The sequence below is a fragment of the Microcaecilia unicolor genome, chromosome 4, assembly GCF_901765095.1.
Source record: "Microcaecilia unicolor chromosome 4, aMicUni1.1, whole genome shotgun sequence".
Classification (NCBI taxonomy): domain Eukaryota; kingdom Metazoa; phylum Chordata; class Amphibia; order Gymnophiona; family Siphonopidae; genus Microcaecilia; species Microcaecilia unicolor.
The window spans coordinates 44,665,117-44,683,801 of NC_044034.1; the positions used below are offsets into that span (position 1 = coordinate 44,665,117).

Consider the following 18,685-nt stretch of genomic DNA (forward strand, 5'->3'; position numbering starts at 1 on the left):
ATGATTTACTTACTATGAGAATGCTGATTGAGCAGAAAGTGGACAGCTCAAGTTGAGAGAATAGCATTAAACTGTGGCCTGACTAGTGAACAATATAGACAAATAGACAAGAAAAAGTGAATGTCTGCGAAACAGAACTGTTGGTGCAAACACTTTAAAAAATATTAGATTTTGAAATTTGCTCCATAGTATCATTGATTATCTACAACTTTATTATAAGCTATCAGGCTGCAATTAGCAGAAGCATATTTTGCAATATGATAAAAAAAATTTGGATAGAAATAATCCCAGAAGATGGGGAAAGAAATGAGAAAGGAAAGAATCTGATAAAATATTTTACATATTCATACATGGCAGAGGTTACCTCAGTGATAGAGTGGCAGTCTTAAAGGACAAGGATTGATAGTTTAATGAAAAAAAAAAAAAACAACAACAGGTGAAGGTAAGGTGCATATAACTCAAGAACTTATCAGAGAAAATATTTCTTTACTTCGTTCAGAGATGGTAGAAAATAACATTGACAGAATTTAAGCATGCTTGGGCTACAGTGGTAATAACAAGTCTGATCGGTTGGAAAAAACATTTGCATGAATGTGTTGGTTTTACATATGGAAACTTATATTTTCATTTACACAAGCTGGTAGGGACCAGAGAGAGAAGGTAATAAAACCAATAAGGAGTAGCCTTGCTTGTACGGTTGAGAAATGGGATATATCCTTAACTCCAGCAAATTACGCGCAAACTCAGAAGACTGAATGGACAAACTGGTCCTTATTTGCTATCATCAACTGCATTATTAAGCTTAGCACTGATGGAGAAGGACAGTGACTGTGTGACTAGGACCACCAGCCTCGATGCAGAGTAACAATGCAGCCTTCGCTCTTTGCAAAAGTGTTCACTTAAGCCTGCTAGGAGCCTTGGAGGGCAGGGTATAAATATAAAATGAGACCTAAAAAATGTCTTTGCACAAATATTTCTCCATAAATTCTCTAGTTCTGAGAATATTCATGTGAGAATCCACTCTTGTACATTCACTCAGTGATCATCTTCGATTTCTTCTTGAAGTAATGGTGCTCTTGAAGGGGTCAAATTCATCCTGGAGAAAAAAAAAAGGTAAAAATAAAAGGTCTCTCAAAAGCTTGATAAGCCGAAGACAGTATGGGTAAACATGAATCAACTGTTTAATCTTTTAAAAAATAATAAGACTACGGGACACTCAATAAAGTCACATGATAATACTTTTAAAAGAGACAGGAGGAAATATTTTTTTCACTCAATGAATAGTTAAGCTCTGCAACTCATTATCAGAGGATTTGGTAGAAGCAGTTAGCATATTTGGGTTTAAAAAACATTTGGACAAATTCCTGGAGGAAAAGTCCATAGTCTGCTATTAAGATAGACACGGGGAAGCCACTGCTTGCCCCTGGATTGGTTGCATGGAATGTTGCTACTATTTGGGATTCCGTCAGGTACTTGTGACCTGGCTTGGCTACTGCTGGAAGCAGAATACTGGAGTAGATGGGTCATTGGTCTGACCAAGTATGGCTATTCTTATGTGCTTATGTTCTCAACCTAAAATTGAATACAACAACACACTGTCTTTCACTGCAACTGCACCCATCACCATGTCTACCTACTTTGTTCACTAATATATGCACATCATGTACATTCACACGTATAAGCAACTTGTATAGAGGTCTAGTGAAGTAGCAGTTCAGTTTAAAAAAACAGAGATGTAATTTTTTTTTACAAATGTTTAATAATGCTGAAACAAATCAGGTTGACAGTTTTCAGCCTTTTAGAAAAAGGAAACTGCTCTCATTTCATCTTTGATACTTTTTTCCAGGTTTTTTTTTCACCTTTTCTTTCTTTCAATGTATCTTTAAAAGTGAACTACAAAAACACTTTCTGCAGCATTTAACAGAAAGTAAATGGAATGAATTGGCCTTTGTGTATTATGTGACATTTACAACATCAGCAGTTACATATGGTCGACCATCTGCAGTGATTTTAGTGCCTGTGAAGGGTGCCAGCCTTGTAGCAGAGTAAAATTAAATGTTTAGTTCCTCCAGAATATCTATAATGAATGTGCATGAGATAACTTTGTATATACTGAATCTTCAGTGTATGCAAATTTCTCATCTATATTCACTGTGGATATTTTGAAAACATTACTGTCTGTGGGGTCCACAGGACAGGTTTGGGAAACCCTGTAGTGCATGCTTCCCAATCCTGTCTTGTTAACATTTTTTTAATCCTAATCTAGTCCACTTATGACCATCCCTATGCAAACTGTAATTGGACTATAAAGCATGCTACTACATATTATATTTTCTGAAACTAGAAATAATTCTATACATAGGACTCCAACACAGCCATCTCATACAAAGTGACACTTCTAAGCCCTTTCCACTGCGGTAAGGTAGATTATTGGTAGGCAAAGGTGGGTCACTCTACCTCTTTGCTCTATATCCTTGATTGGTTACAGTTTGCCAAATACAGTTTAAACTTCTCTCTCTTACATTTAGGGATTTGAAAGGCTGTGACTCCTCATATTGGAGGAGTGGCCTAGTGGTTAGGGTGGTGGACTTTGGTCCTGGGGAACTGAGGAACTGAATTCAATTCCCACTTCAGGCACAGCTCCTTGTGACTCTGGGCAAGTCACTTAACCCTCCATTGCCCCAGGTACAAATAAGTACCTGTATATGTAAGCCGCATTGAGCCTGCCATGAGTGGGAAAGCACGGGGTACAAATGTAACTAAAATAAAAAAAATATATATTTATCTGACAGTGGAACAATAAGTTTCTCAGGTCTGAGCAAAATAGTCGTTTCCCCAAGGAAATTAAATGTATGAATACTAGGGTTTACTTGTGTGGCCCCAGAGCTCTGGAGCTTTTTAAAGGACCAGACAACGCCATGTTGTTCTCTTAGCACCTCAAAACTTGATTTCATTTGATTTATTGATACTCACTTGCCCATCTTACACAAAGTAGATTACAAATTAAAATATAAATACATATCAATAACAAACCTAATGTACAATTTTATCTAGCTTCATAAAACACACAACTTAAGTAGAAGACCTACACTAAATGCCAATTTGTTTTTTGTTGTAAGTATATAGCCTTTATTAATTTCTGTTTTGGATTCTATTTGTTGTGGCTTTGACTAGGGTGTTCAGTTTCTCATGATAACCTTAGATACTGCTGCTGCCTTTGAGACTGCTAACCCTCAATTATTGTTGAAGCATTTATCAGTTTTAGGGATTTCTGGATCAGTTTTAAGTGGTTCACTTCTTTTTTGGAATACCGGCAATTTCAAGTAAGAACTGGCTGTGAGAAATCCAGTTCGATGAAGATCCACTACTATTACTACTACTTATCATTCTGATGTTCTTCATAGTTTTCTGCCTTTTCTGCTTTACTTTTTAATATTTATATGGTACCAATTTGTAGAGTCCTTGGATATTTGGGAGTGAGACACTGACTTTATGCTGATGACTTATAATTTGTTTTTCCTATCGAAAAGTCACCCTCTGAGTATATTGTTTTCTTGATTTTATGTTTATGCACCATAAAATCATGGTTAACTTCAAATACATTCTACTTGAATGTTATTAAGACAGAAGTATTATTCTTATCTGACTTTGGTGATACCAGTTTTCTAGTATCCTTTTCCTTTGATGGTGTTGACATACTGATTTAGAGAGATGTAATATCTGGGGATTACTTTAGATTCTTCTTTATCCTTGAAGCCACATCTTAGAGGCACTGTTCAGAGGGTGCTTTTTTTAAACTTAAAAAACCTTGCATCATTTACAGGATTTTTTAAAGTCCTGGTAATTTTTGATCAGTTGTCCAGGCTTTCATTTTTCCTTTGTTTGATTATTGCAATATGCTTTTACATGGTATTCCCCAGAACTGTCTTTATGTCTTACAAGTTGCCCAAAACGCCACTGCACATTTAACATGTAAAATATTTCACCTGTACTCTCTCATTTATACTGGCTTCCAACTGAATGGAGAATCCATTTTAAATTATTTTGATTTCTTAAGGCCCTCCTGGATAACACCCCAGCTTGCGTTACTGCAGCACTGAAGATCTACAAACCAATGTGAACTCGGCATTCTACTAATAAGGGTTTGCTTGAAGTATCTTCTTTTTAGACATACATCTCCAGATTCTATATATGTTGTCAGCACCCTTTGTGGCTGAGGAATTTGGAATGGAAGTCCCTGAGTCAGATTGGATTGAATGGTCCACCACTGAAGGGAGCACTTGGATAACATTTTCCAGGAACCCCATGCCCTGACACCAGTGAGAAGCTCGGGGCCACTGAACTGATCTCATGTGAAGATGTGTCATGGGTATAACATACACTGTGGAAGCCATGTGGCCCAACAATCTTAACATCTGCTGAGCCATGTCCAGCTGAGATGCTTGAATCTTAGAAGCGACTGCAACAAGAATGTCCACTCTCATCTCTGGAAGGTTGACTCAAACTTCTGTGTATCCAGCAAGGGTCCTAGGAACTCCAATCACTGGACAGGGCAAAAATGGGACTTGGGGTAATTTAAAACAACCCTTAGTAGCTCAAGCACCCAAATAGCCCTCTGCATGGACTCCTGAGCACTTTGCCAGCCAATCATCGAGATATGGGAACACATGGACTCCCAGTCTCAGTAGCGACGCTGCATCTACTGCTAGACATTTGGCGAAGACCCTGGGAGCTGATGCGAGGCCAAAAGGCAACATATGGTATTGAAAGTGATGTGTTCCCAGTTGAAATCAAAGATACTTCCAGTGGGCTAGAAGTATCGGATTCAAGTGTATGTATCCTTTAAGTCCAGAGAGCATAGCCAATCATTTTCCTGAATCATTGAGAGAAGGGTGCCCAGGGAAACCATCCTGAACGTTTCTTGAACTAGGAATTTGATTAGGGCCCTTAAGTCTAGGATGGGACACATCCTCCCTGTTTTCTTTTGCACAAGGAAGTACCTGGAATAGAATCCCTGCCCTTCCTCTCCTGGTGGAACGGGCTCGACCGCAAGAAGGGCTGAGAGTTCCCCTGCAAGTACCTGCCTGTGCTGAGAGCTGAACGAATGAGCTCTCAGTGGGCAACTTGGAGGTTTTAGATACCAAATGAGTGCGTATCAGAGACGGACTATTAGAAGAACCCATTGGTCAGGGGTTATAAGGGGCTACCCTTTTGTAGAAAAACTTCAGCTCCCCCCCCCCCCCCCGACTAGCAAGTCATCCAGGATAGACACTTTTACTGCAGCTATGCTCTGCTGGAGCCAGTCAAAAGCATGTCCCTTGGGAGCACCTACGCCTCTGACAGTAACAGGCACTCCTCCTTGGCTTACCAAAAGTCCTCCTAGCTGAGAAGGTAGATGCAGAAGGCATCCGGCGGGAGAGAGAAAAGATGGTTATCAGTATGTTTTTTGATTTGGTTTGCAACTTCCTCAACCTTCTTTCCTAAAAGATTATCCCTCCGGCATGGGGCACCTGGCAAACTCTGCTGAACAAAATGCTCCAAGTCAGAAACATGCAGCCATGAGAGTCTGTACATTGCTATACTCTGGGCAGAGATCCTGGATTCCACATCAAAAGTGTCATAAGTGCCCATGGCCAAGAACGTTTGACACACCTTCTGCTGCTTGACCAACTGGTGAAGTGACTCAGCTTGCTCTGGATGGAGCGTCTCAGCCAGGCCTGACAAATTGCGCACTGAGTTTTCCAAGTAAATGCTCGTGAAGAACTGGTAGGATTGTATTCAGGAGATAAGGATTGAAGCCCGGAACAACTTTCTCCCAAAAGAATCCAGGGTTCTAGCTTCTCTACCTGGGGGTGCCGATGAATAATCCCTGGAACTCCTGGCTCTTTTGAGAGCAGATTCCACCATCGTGGCATTGTGAGGCAACTGAAGCTTATCAAAGTCAGGTGTACTGTGGATCCTGTACTGAGTATCAATCTCTTTGGGCATGACTGGGACCGACAGAGGGGCCTCCTAATTCCTAACAATGACTTGCTGGAGTACCTTGTGGAGAGGGACAGTCACAGCCTCCCTAGGAGGAGACGTGTACATAAGTACGTAAGTGTAGTCCAGGACCTCAAGCATCTTGACCCTGGGCTTGTCCTCCACTTCCAAAGGAAATGGAATGGCATCAGCCATTTTCTTAAACAAGAAGGAAATTAAATGCTCTCCGGAGATTTTCTCCTTTCAATTGGAGGGGAGGGTTCAGAGGGAATTCCACAGGATTCATCTGAGGAAAATTACCTTGGATCCTCCTATGAATCCCATGAGCGGTCCTCTTCTGTGTCAGACAATATTTCCTGGTCGGAGTGTTGAGACCGAACATGCCTCGACATGGAGGAGCCTCGAGAATGACATTGAAAAGTTGGTTCCCGCGCCTTGATTCCAGCGAAGCTTCCTCCACAGACATCGAGGGAGTGCCAGCTTAGGTGGCAGTCGACATCGGAGTCGCACGTGGCGTCGGTGGCTGCACCGCAGACTGAGGGCCAAGCAGGGCTGCAACGGGAGGCAGGGTAGGTGCAAGCACCCCAGATGCACACCATCCAGAAGCTCAGGGAGCAAGGACTGGATGCACTCATCGGGGGCCGACACCAGGAAAGGCTAGGGTGCCGGCTCAAGAGAAGTTGCAAAACTGCTGGGGTTGATGGGGGAGCTGGGTCTTGGCTACTGGAAGACTGACACATTGGCACCTCCTTTTATGGAGGGGGAGTTGTCCTCCCAGCACTGATGCTTCTTGGGTGTCAAATCCTTCGATGTCCCGGCACTCTCAGCACCATGTGTTGAGGGCAATTAATGCTGATGCTTCTTAGCCTTCATCCGAAGCTGGTCAAGGCTCCTCAGTGCAGAGGGTGACGTCGAATCCCCACGTCGCCTTGGGGTCAGGGTCAACAATGGACAGTCCCGGGGGCCCTGCACAGCAGGAGGCCTCGAGGCTGGTGGAGACCCACTTGATGCTTCGCTGCTCCCAGTGTCTAAGGATCTAGCAGCAGCCATGCTTACTAATACGATAACTCGACGTCAATGCCAACCGGGTACAGCGCTTAAAGACACTGGGAACCTTCGTGGACATAGAAGGAAATACTTCCTGGGCTACATTAAAGATGGTGCCTGAAAAAGGGGTAAGGAACAATAAAAATGAAGGGAGAAATTCTGGCCAAAGACAAGGCCTAAAAGCAGCTGAATGATAATGAAAAAGAAAGTAAACTTAAAAGTGGGCAAAATAAACTATAAACTACATGAAAATGGGAAAAAAGGGGGTTCCACAAATGGGAACACAATAAAGGACAAAAGAATTGCCAAAAGGAACAAAAGAGTTCTTTGGACTAAGTGAAAGTGAGGAGACGGTAAAAAAAAAACCCCACACCCTCTCCTCACTGAGGTAGAAAAAGAACTGAGACCGCATTCTTGCAGTGGGTAGGAAGGCACTTGTGCATGCACGGTGGAGCGTGTCTCGTGTCCACAAAGCTCTATTTGTGATTTTCATAAGTCTTGGACCAGGCGACGCAGGTCGGCATCACCCACTTATGAAAATCTATAAGCCTGCTTGTCCTTGGAGAATGGTCATTCCACTTAGAGCAGCAAGCAGGTCACTGGCGTAGCCTAATGGTCAGTACAGTGGACTGTAGAAAAAGGGAGCCAGGCCCATATCTCACTCTAACTGGTACACTTGTGGTGGAAAGTGTGAGCCCTCAAAAACCCACAAAATACCTACTGTACCTACATATAAGTGACACCTGCAGCCATTAACGACTAGTAGTTGGGTGCAGTACATTTTTTGCTATTCCTGGAGGGCTCACCATACAATATAAGGGGACTATGGTGAGATGTTTACCTGGGATCTTGAAAGTGAAGTCAACTGCAGCACTAAACAGGAAGATGCTTTAGAGAGAGCAGGGTGTGGCAGAAGGAAGGCCCTGGAGCCGGCCTGTATGAAATCCATGGCAACAGTAACCGTGTCATTCTCTAATAAGGAATGCCTATTGGATAGTTGATGCCATTTTTAGACACAAAAGCACTGTTGATAGTGGTCCATTCATTATTTATGACTGTTTTAGATTATTTTAATATCTCATAGATTGGTCTCCCAACCATATATAAGAACAAGTTTCAGATAATTTAATATACAGCAGTGAGATTAGTTTTAAATGAAAAATGTTGTGAAAGTTTATGCTCATTATTGATTAAACTACATTGGAGCACATTTAAAAAACCTAGTTTTGATTTTTAAGGTATTGCAGAACCAGAAACCTTGTACTTGAAGGACAAAATGACATGTGCCAAGGTGGGGTTTGTGTTCATTGCAAGGAAATTTATTTTTTTAGAAATTCTTGGGCTAGGCTATATAAGGAAAGTAGGTTGATCTAAAGCACTCAGGGTTATAGGTCCTGAATATTGGAAGAAACTGAATGCTGATTTAAGGTTTGAGTCTAACTATTGGGGTTTCAGTAGAAACTGAAGACAATTTTTTTCCCCTGCATTTTGAACTGCCATATAATGTGGGTTAGTGCTGATTTGAATGTTACTTATTGGATATTTTATGGATTGGCCCCAACATACATGCTATCTTTACTAATCTCCCTTTTGAGAAGGACCTTATAAAGCTTGGACCAGCTGATGCTCCATTTTCCTTCAATTAAGATTTAAAAAGCTGTTGCCATCTTATTTTGTTTTTACATCTAGCAGCTTTGAGATGGAATTCCATACCTCTGACAATAACACACAAATCTAATTATATGAGATTTTGAAAAAGTTGGTCTTTTCTTTTTAAGCAGTTCCTTATAGATTGCTCCAGAATAGCTGTGACATTTTGTAAATCATTTGATATTTCTCCTTCAACCTTTTTCATTGTGCTAGGTATATAATAAATCTTATTTAATGGAGGAACTACTTCCTGTGAATAATTCAAATTTTCTTTCAAAAATCTTACAAACATATCAATTGGGGATACACCCAACAATCTAGGAAAATTCAAAACACGTAAATTCAATCTCCTGTTATAGTTCTCAATTTGTTCAAGCTTCCTTCTGATGTCCAAATTATCCTTAATCACAGCCACCTTGAAATCTACAGTCTGCTTAGTCTCTTTCTGTAAGGCCTCAATTCTTGTGGAAAAATTTTGTTTAGCCATATCCAGGGAGTCCTTCACTTCTTTCACATGTAAATTTAAAGATTTTACCTCTTCTGAGGAACGTCCCAAGACTTTCTCAATGTCTAAGAGCTTCCGCCAAATCCTGTCCAGATTTACCTCTGTGTCTCGTCCTGCAATCGCTGTTGTCTCAGCTCTGCCACGTTCCCCTATGGGCCTCTCCAAATCGCCCCTTCTGGACTCCAGAGTAGACCCCGCGCGGCTGGCGATCGTTGCAGGGCACAGAGGAGGCGTCGAGCATGGCGGGGAAAGAGATATTTCAGCTTCCAGTGGGGGGACCGCTTCACCAGTTCCCCCCCGTTAAGGAATCCACACCGCCTCCACGAGAAAGAGCGGGGAAGAAGCGCTCGAGTCCTTGTCCTACCGGGGTAGACGTTCCCAAAGGTAAGGGAATCCCTCGGAGCGTCGCCTTACGCTTAGTATGCGGCATTAGCACCAAGAATTTGTTTAGTTGGAAGGAAAGGGTCAGAGCTCACTTCCAGCACAACCGCTCACGACGCCATCTTGACCCCCCCCCCCCATATTGTATTGTATATGGGTACTGATTCTTCTTTCTCTGCAAAAATGTACCCATAGTCCTCTCAGTCCAGATTACTACTACCATGGCCCTGATTTCCTGCAATTCTGTACTCAATGGCTGAAAAATCACATCACAGTAAGGGCAGCTAAGCAAAGTGGAGCACAGCAGGTGCCCCTCCCAATTCCTCTTCCTCCTCCCCCTAACAAGAAGCTGTATGGTAGTGCCTTAAACCACATTCTCCTCTGAATCAACAGTAACACAGCTTCTACAGGGAACAAAGTTTAACATGCTTAATAGGGCTGCATTTTAATCACAGTTAACTCGGCGATTAATGCATTAATCATTAACCACCATTTTAAAAATTAATCCCATTGCAGGGTTTCCTGTCTCCTTCAAACGTCTCTTCTACTCTCTTCCACTACCAACCCCTGTTCTCGGTGCAATCTGACATCTTTCCTCCCACCTGTGTTTCAACATCACCCACCCCTGCGCCAGTCTACCTTAAATGTGGTCTTCTGTTTATATTTGCCAACGGCAGCTTTGTACATATGCTGCCTGCAGCCTGGTCCACAGTTTTCCCTCTGACCCATCCCACCCGTGCAGAAAAAAGAAGTGATGTCAGAGAAGGCAGGACAGGCCAGAAGAAAAGCTTCAGAACAGGCCACAGGCAGCATATGTGCAATTCTGCCGCTTCCAGGGACCAACAGAAGGCCACCTTTATGGCAGTCCGGCAGAGGTGATTGAGAAGGGGGGAGATGTGAACCCCGGGTGGGGGAAGTGAGCTGGAGACCCACAAGTAGAGGGAAGGCCCTACCATTAGGCTATCTGAGGTGGCGCTCTCCAGGAGCGGTACACTCTCCTCTTCCCTCCTCAACACTTTACCTTAGTTTTGTTTTTCCAAAAGGCGGCAACGATTCCCATAGGCTCCCCTGCAGTGGTTCCGCTGGCACCAGCCTCTTCTCCCACGGCGACCCACCTCCAACGTAACTTGCTTTTTCCTCAGAGGCAGGACGCAGTAGCAAAGAGGCCAGTGCCGGTGGCAATGCAGCAGGGCACCTTATGGAAATCAATACTGCTGCCGCTTTTGGAAAAAAAAATAAGGTAAAGAGTTGAAGAGGGAAGGAGGGATATGCTAGACCAGACGCAGGGGCACATTTCATCCCTGCCTCAGGTGGCAGATTGCCTTGGGCCACCCCCTGCAAGAGTAGAACTGAAGGGCTCCATCTCTACCTGTTTTCAAATCTATGCTGAAAACCCACCTTTTCACTGCTGCTTTTAGCTCCTAGCCACAATTGCCCTCCCCTTGTCCCTTCCTCCTTTCTTACCCATTACTTCCCTCACCTGTAACTGTCTTGTCTGTCTGTCTGTATTATTTAGATTGTAAGCTCTTTTGAGCAGGGACTGTCTCTTTGTATCAGGTGTTCAGCGCTGCGAGCGTCTGGTAGCGCTATACAAATGCTAATAATAATAAGGGCACACTGATGAAAGCTATGACCAAGGCAGTGAGCTCCATCAGCCATGAGAAGAGCTTGGTGCTGCTCATCACCAAGTTTGTGTCACTGCTCATGGAGGTGGAAGGGAAAGAGGTTGGGAGAAGTGCTGGAAAATGGTAGGAAAAAAGGAAGAGGGGAGGGAGAGAATGGACCACCAGGAAAGAAAGAGAGATAAAGAGGAGAGGGAGGGAAGGAAGGAAGAGAAAGGGAGAGATGTTGGATATGGGTGTGGGAGGGAGGGAGATTATCAGTCCTTTTGGGAAGGGGGATGGAATTTGATACATCACCTTTCTTTGGTTACAGTCATAGCAGTTCATATATTATATACAGGTACTTATTTTGTGCCTGGGGCAATGGGGGGGGGGGGTTAAGTGACTTGCCTAGAGTCACAAAGAGCTGCAGTGGGAAAAATGTAAATATAATCTTTTAATTGTGTGATTAATCACTATTAACAAATTTTAATTGTGTGATTAATCACGATTAAATTTTTTTATCAAAATGCGATCCTAAAATTCCTAGTAGCTAATTTTAACAGATTAAAAATAAAGTAAACATGGCATGTGCAAAGGTTTAGACACTTTTCCAGTTTATTCATTGTTAGGGTTCCTTTTACTAAGCAGTGGTAAGCCCAACGCGGGCATACTGCTTGCTATAATGGAAGTACCACCAGGCTACTGCAGTAGCCCGGCGGTACTTCCCACCCCTACCACGTCGTTATTTTCAGCGCTACAAAAATGTATGTATTTTTTCTAGTGCTGGACTGTACCTGGTGGTAATTAGTTACGCCAGATTAACACAGGAGCCCTTACTGTCACCTCAATGGGTGGCAGTAAGGACTCCCCCCATCAAAATGGCAGCGCGGCAAGTGCTTTACTTGCTGCCCGGCCATTTCCTGCAGGAATGTGAGACCTTCCCTTTTACCAGCTTGGTAAAAGGGAGCCTCGGCGCATGTGTAAAACACGTGCCAGCCCCCTTTTGCCGTAGCTTGGTAAAAGGGGCCCTTAATAAGGCCAAAAATGTTGACTGATTCATTAGGCCTTTTAGTTAATCAAAGTGAAGACAGTTCTATAATAGCAAATACTCAGACCCTTCTCAGTTTAGAATTGTTGCTTTGTCTACTTTAAAGAACCCTGGGCTCCTCTAAACAGCTGTCAGAGTATTTGGAAATGTAGACATTTCACTCTTACATTATAGGAGAAAACTATAAAAATAATCTTTAAGTGCTTCCAGCTAGTAATTTCAACTGTCATAAACACTGTTAAGAAACAGAAGTTGTATGGAACTGTTAAAGTCAAGGCAAGATCTGAAAGACCAATAAAACTCTAACAAAACTGCCTGAAATCTGGTCATATTTGTAAAATGGAACCCGCAGTTCACAGCAAAATGACCTACTGAAAAGTTTAACTGATACTGGAATAGGTGTCCACAGTAAAACATTGCTTTTGCAACAATGATCTACATGGGAGAGTGGTCACAAGGAAATCTCATCTAATAACCTTATCATGAAAATCACCATCTAAAGCAGTGCTTAGCAATCTTTTTGCGACTATGATCCCACGATCGTGGCCAAATAAAATTGTGTCACCCCACCCCCCTCACAGAATAATGATGCACCTATTCAGAACCCACCCAGGTCGTGATCTCAAATGCAGGTATTGTGACTCACAGTTTGGGAAGCTCTTATCCAAGGTATGCAAAAGAAAATCTTGATAAACCAGAAACGTTTTGGATCAAAATACTCCACTGTTCAGTCACAATCATACAAGATGCATTTCAAGAAAAAAAGGGTGAAGATTTTAAATAAACAAGCACCTTAGCCACTGCTAAGTACAGGGATGGATGTATTATGTTTTGGGGAGGTGTGGGAGCCAGCAGTACAGGAAATATCATGCAAGTGGAAGGAAGAATGCAGTTGAATAAATATCCCAGAAGCTAATGTAAGTGAAGAAACTGAGCCTGAAGAGAGTTTGGATACTTTGTTATTTTACTGACAACACTGCAAAAAGAAAAGAAAAGAAAAATCAAGGTTTTGGAATGGACCTAACAGTCCACAGACTTATATATTACTGAAAATCAGTGCATGCAATGAGACCTAAGAATACTTCTGAGACATAACAGTTCTGCAAGATGAGTGGAAAATATTTGGAAGCTGTTATTTCTGTCAAAGGTGTTACAAAGTACTGACTAGAAGAGTGTCCAGTCTTTTGCATCTGCTATATTCCCCCATACTCACTGTTCTCTCATCTTGAATCTGTAAAGAACTATTTATTATTTACAGAATTTATAGCCCACCTATCATAAATCTAGTTGGGTTACAAACATACATAAAATAATTTAAAAAACTTAAAAACATGGCCCATCACCATAAACACTCAAAACACAATATACAAACATCCTATATAATAAAAAGCACCTCCAACGTTCTGAAGCTGACTCCGTGAAAGTGAAGCCTTGAAGCATTCGTGCTCCTGCTATATCCATCTCCTGAACTGACGTCACGTACTTCCGTTTTTGTAAAGACCAATCACTGGAAGGAAACGCTGCAGAGTTGCCAGGCAACGGAACGAGACGTCACAGGCATGAGGGTGTCGTCGTCCCTCCCTTCCTCCCCCCCTCCCTTCCAATTCCAGCACACCTCTCTTTCCGAATTTTAGAAGTCATCTTCACTTACCAAGTTGGGGTTACGGCAGCCGTCAGCAGCGGTAAAAGGCGTGCAGCCTCGGCCCTTCTCTCTCTCTCAGCTCTGGTCCCGCCCTCATTTCCTGTTTCCGCAAGGGTGGGACCAGAGCTGAGAGAGAGAGAAGGGCCGAGCCTGCACGCCTTTTACCGCTGCTGACAGCCGCCGTAACCCCGACTTGGTAAGTGAAGATGACTTCTAAAATTCTGAAGGAGAGGGGTGCTGGAACTGGAAGGGAGGGAGGGGGATCCTAGAACTGGGAGGGAGGGAGACCCTAAAACTCGGACAGAGAGAGGGGAACCCTGAAACTCAGAGAGAGGTAGGGGGGACCCTGAAACTCGGACAGAGGGAGGGAGGGGGGAACCTGAAACTCGGTCCCCTGAAACTCAGAAGGAGGGGGTGACCCTGGAACTCGGAGGGAGGGGACGACGACCCTGGAACATGGAGGGAGGAAGGGGGGGGGGACGACCCTGGAACTCGGAGGGAGGGAACCACCCTGGAACTTGGAGGGACGGAGGGAGGGGGGGACGACCCTGGAACTCAGAGGGAGGTGGGGGCCCCTGGCACACACTCATTCTCACACACACACACTCGCATATTCACTCTCTCTCTCTTACTCACACAGTCACACTCACACACACTCTCTCAAACATACACACTCCGAGGAAAACCTTGCTAGCGCCCGTTTCATTTGTGTCAGAAACGGGCCTTTTTTTTTTTTTTTTACTAGTATTAAAATAATGATTGCAAATAAAATAAACAGAATTTAAAAAATACATAAAAACAATGCCCAACCTGTCGACTGCTCATAGGGCTTGAGTAAGGGTCACATGCATACATCTAGGGATAGTCTGGTATCAGAAAGAATAATGATTGCAAATAAATAGAATAAAAAAAAAAATAAAACAATACCCAGCCTGTCAGCTACTCACAGGGCCCAAGTAAGGATCACATACATACATCTACTACTACTACTTATCATTTCTATAGCGCTACTAGACGTACGCAGCGCTGTACACTTGAACATGAAGAGACAGTCCCTGCTCGACAGAGCTTACAATCTAATTAGGACAGACAGACAGGACAAACAAGAGATAAGGAAATATTAAAGTGAGGATGATAAAATAAGGGTTCTGAACAAGTGAATAAGGGTTAGGAGTTAAAAGCTGCATTGAAAAGGTGGGCTTTTAGTTTAGATTTGAAGACGGCCAGAGATGGAGCTTCATGTACCGGCTCAGGAAGTCTATTCCAGGCAAATGGTGCAGCAAGATAAAAGGAATGGAATCTGGAGTTAGCGGTGGAGGAGAAGGGTGCAGATAACAGAGATTTACCCAGTGAACGGAGTTCTCGGGGAGGAAATGTAGGGAGAGATGAGAGTGGAGAGGTACTAAGGAGATGCAGAGTGTCTAGGGATAGTCTGGTATCAGGAAGCTTGTGTAAATATGCTTTCAATAGTCTTTTTAAATATAGCAGTTATCTATTATTCTTAAGGACAGAGGTAAATTGTTCTATCAATGGGCCCTGCAATGGAAAAGTAACAGTTCCTTGTTTCAGCAAAGTGTAACTTTCTTATTGATGGAATCATCAAAAGTAGTAAAGTGCTGTCTGAATACTAGGCACGAGATGGCCAATATGGGCTAGATTCAGTAAATGGCACTCAGAGCTAATTCTACAATGGACACTCAAAAATGAGCGCTCATTATAGAATAGCATAGTGCTGATTTCGGTATACAAATCTGGGCATCAAAACTTACATTTGTTGAAATCAGGTGTCATTCCCAACGCCCAATTTGGGCGCACATCCCCTGTATTCAATAACACTGCACGCAAATGTTAGGAACACCCCTGACCCGACCATGGACCTTGCACTGCCACACCCCCTGTTTGGGCTGCGCACTGTGGGATTTGGCACATATGGTTATAGAATAGTGTGTAGCAAGATGCACACGCAAATTCAAACTGGTGCCAATTAGCACCTAATTATTGGTATTATTTGGCTTGTTAGCCAATTTAGTTGGATATACATCTTGGATTGGCATCCAATTTTGGGAACCATATATAGAATCTGGGGGTACATATTTAGTATTAACTTGAGATAGAATGGAGTGTCATTCTGGAGGGTCTTATAATTTAGTACCAAGACCTTAAACTTAATGGGGCCCTTTTATAAAGGCGAATAAGGACCTAAGCGTGTCCAGCATGCGCCAAATCGGCATTACCGCCCTGCTACTGCGTGCCCCAGGCGGAAATTCTGAATTTGACACACACCAAAAACAAACAGTAGAAAATATTTTCTATTTTCTACCACGTGGCACTTACCCGGCAGTAATCGGTAGTGTACGCGAGCTGCATACTTTACTGCTAAGTCAATGGGTGGCAGTAAGGTCTCAGGCTGAAAATGGACGAATGATGGTCCATTTTCCAACCCCTTAAAAAAAAAAAAAGGCCCTTTTCCCAGGACATGGGGAAAAAAAGGGCCCAGCTCGCACTGCCACAGGCCAGTTTTTTGCTGCAGCTTAGTAAAAGGGCACCAATGTGATTACAGCACAGGATGAATCTGTTGGAATTTCAAAATGCTCAACAGCTGCATTTTGAATTACAAATAAATAGCAATTTATGCATTAAAAATTACAGAAAGATGTGTTTTACTTTGTATAAATTGACCAGGGGTGCCTGAACTTTTGTATAGCGAATACTACATACCTGTAGAAGGTATTCTCCGAGGACAGCAGGCTGATTGTTCTCACTGATGATGGGTGACGTCCACGGCAGCCCCTCCAATCGGAAACTTCACTAGCAAAGGCCTTTGCTAGTCCTTGCGCGCCCATGCGCGGCCGTCTTCCCGCCCGAACCGGCTCGTGTTCGTCAGTCCCATATGTAGCAAGACAAAACAAGGGAAGACACAACTCCAAAGGGGAGGCGGGCGGGTTTGTGAGAACAATCAGCCTGCTGTCCTCGGAGAATACCTTCTACAGGTATGTAGCATTCGCTTTCTCCGAGGACAAGCAGGCTGCTTGTTCTCACTGATGGGGTATCCCTAGCCCCCAGGCTCACTCAAAACAACAAACATGGTCAATTGGGCCTCGCAACGGCGAGGACATAACTGAGATTGACCTAACAATTTATCCAACTAACAGAGTGTAGCCTGGAACAGAATAAACATGGGCCTAGGGGGGTGGAGTTGGATTCTAAACCCCGAACAGATTCTGAAGCACTGACTGCCCGAACCGACTGTCACGTCGGGTATCCTGCTGCAGGCAGTAATGAGATGTGAATGTGTGGACAGATGACTACACCGCAGCTTTGCAAATCTCTTCAATAGTGGCTGACTTCAAGTGGGCCACTGATGCAGCCATGGCTCTAACATTATGAGCCGTGACATGACCCTCAAGAGCCAGCCCAGCCTGGGCGTAAGTGAAGGAAATGCAATCTGCTAGCCAATTGGATATAGTGCGTTTCCCCACAGCTACTCCCCTCCTGTTGGGATCAAAAGAAACAAACAATTGGGCGGACTGTCTGTTGGGCTGTGTCCGCTCCAGATAGAAGGCCAATGCTCTTTTGCAGTCCAATGTGTGCAGCTGATGTTCAGCAGGGCAGGAATGAGGACGGGGAAAGAATGTTGGCAAGACAATTGACAGGTTCAGATGGAACTCCGACACAACCTTTGGCAAGAACTTAGGGTGAGTGCGGAGGACTACTCTGTTATGATGAAATTTGGTGTAAGGGGCCTGAGCTACCAGGACCTGAAGCTCACTGACTCTACGAGCTGAAGTAACTGCCACCAAGAAAATGACCTTCCAGGTCAAGTACTTCAGATGGCAGGAGCTCAGTGGCTCAAAAGGAGGTTTCATCAGCTGGGTGAGAACGACATTGAGATCCCATGACACTGTAGGAGGTTTGACGGGGGGCTTTGACAAAAGCAAACCTCTCATGAAGCGAACAACTAAAGGCTGTCCTGAGATCGGCTTACCTTCCACACGGTAATGGTTTGCACTAATTGCGCTAAGGTGAACCCTTACAGAGTTGGTTTTGAGACCAGACTCAGACAAGTGCAGAAGGTATTCAAGCAGGGTCTGTGTAGGACAAGAGCGAGGATCTAGGGCCTTGCTGTCACACCAGACCGCAAACCTCCTCCATAGAAAGAAGTAACTCCTCTTAGTGGAATCTTTCCTGGAAGCAAGCAAGATGCGGGAGACACCCTCTGACAGACCCAAAGAGGCAAAGTCTACGCTCTCTGTGAGAGCCAGAGACTGGAGATTGGGATGCAGAAGCGCCCCTTCGTCCTGTGTGATGAGGGTCAGAAAACACTCCAATCTCCACGGTTCTTCGGAGGACAACTCCAGAAGAAGAGGGAACCAGATATGACGCGGCCAAAAAGGAGCAATCAGAATCATGGTGCCTCGGTCTTGCTTGAGTTTCAACAAAGTCTTCCCCACCAGAGGTATGGGAGGATAAGCATACAGGAGACCCTCCCCCCAGTCCAGGAGGAAGGCATCCGATGCCAGTCTGCCGTGGGCCTGAAGCCTGGAACAGAACTGAGGGACTTTGTGGTTGGCTCGAGATGCAAAGAGATCTACCAAGGGGGTGCCCCACACCTGGAAGATCTGTCGCACTACACGGGAATTGAGCGACCACTCGTGAGGTTGCATAATCCTGCTCAACCTGTCGGCCAGACTGTTGTTTACGCCTGCCAGATAAGTGGCTTGGAGCACCATGCCGTGACAGCGAGCCCAGAGCCACATGCTGACGGCTTCCTGACACAGGGGGCGAGATCCGGTGCCCCCCTGCTTGTTGATGTAATACATGGCAAC

General features: G+C 44.0%; 1 protein-coding gene across 5 annotated transcripts in view; it reads right to left on the minus strand.

Annotated features, from left to right (window-relative positions):
* Positions 1–452: 452 nt before the first annotated feature.
* The window catches only part of MRE11 (MRE11 homolog, double strand break repair nuclease), a 165,028-nt gene continuing 146,795 nt past the window's right edge, over positions 453–18,685 (minus strand). For all 5 annotated transcript variants that reach the window (XM_030200202.1, XM_030200203.1, XM_030200200.1 and 2 more), the window contains exon 20: positions 453–1,096. In XM_030200202.1, the coding sequence (XP_030056062.1) occupies positions 1,043–1,096 (54 nt within the window). In that variant the 3' untranslated portion in view covers positions 453–1,042. The remainder of the gene's footprint in view (positions 1,097–18,685) is intronic.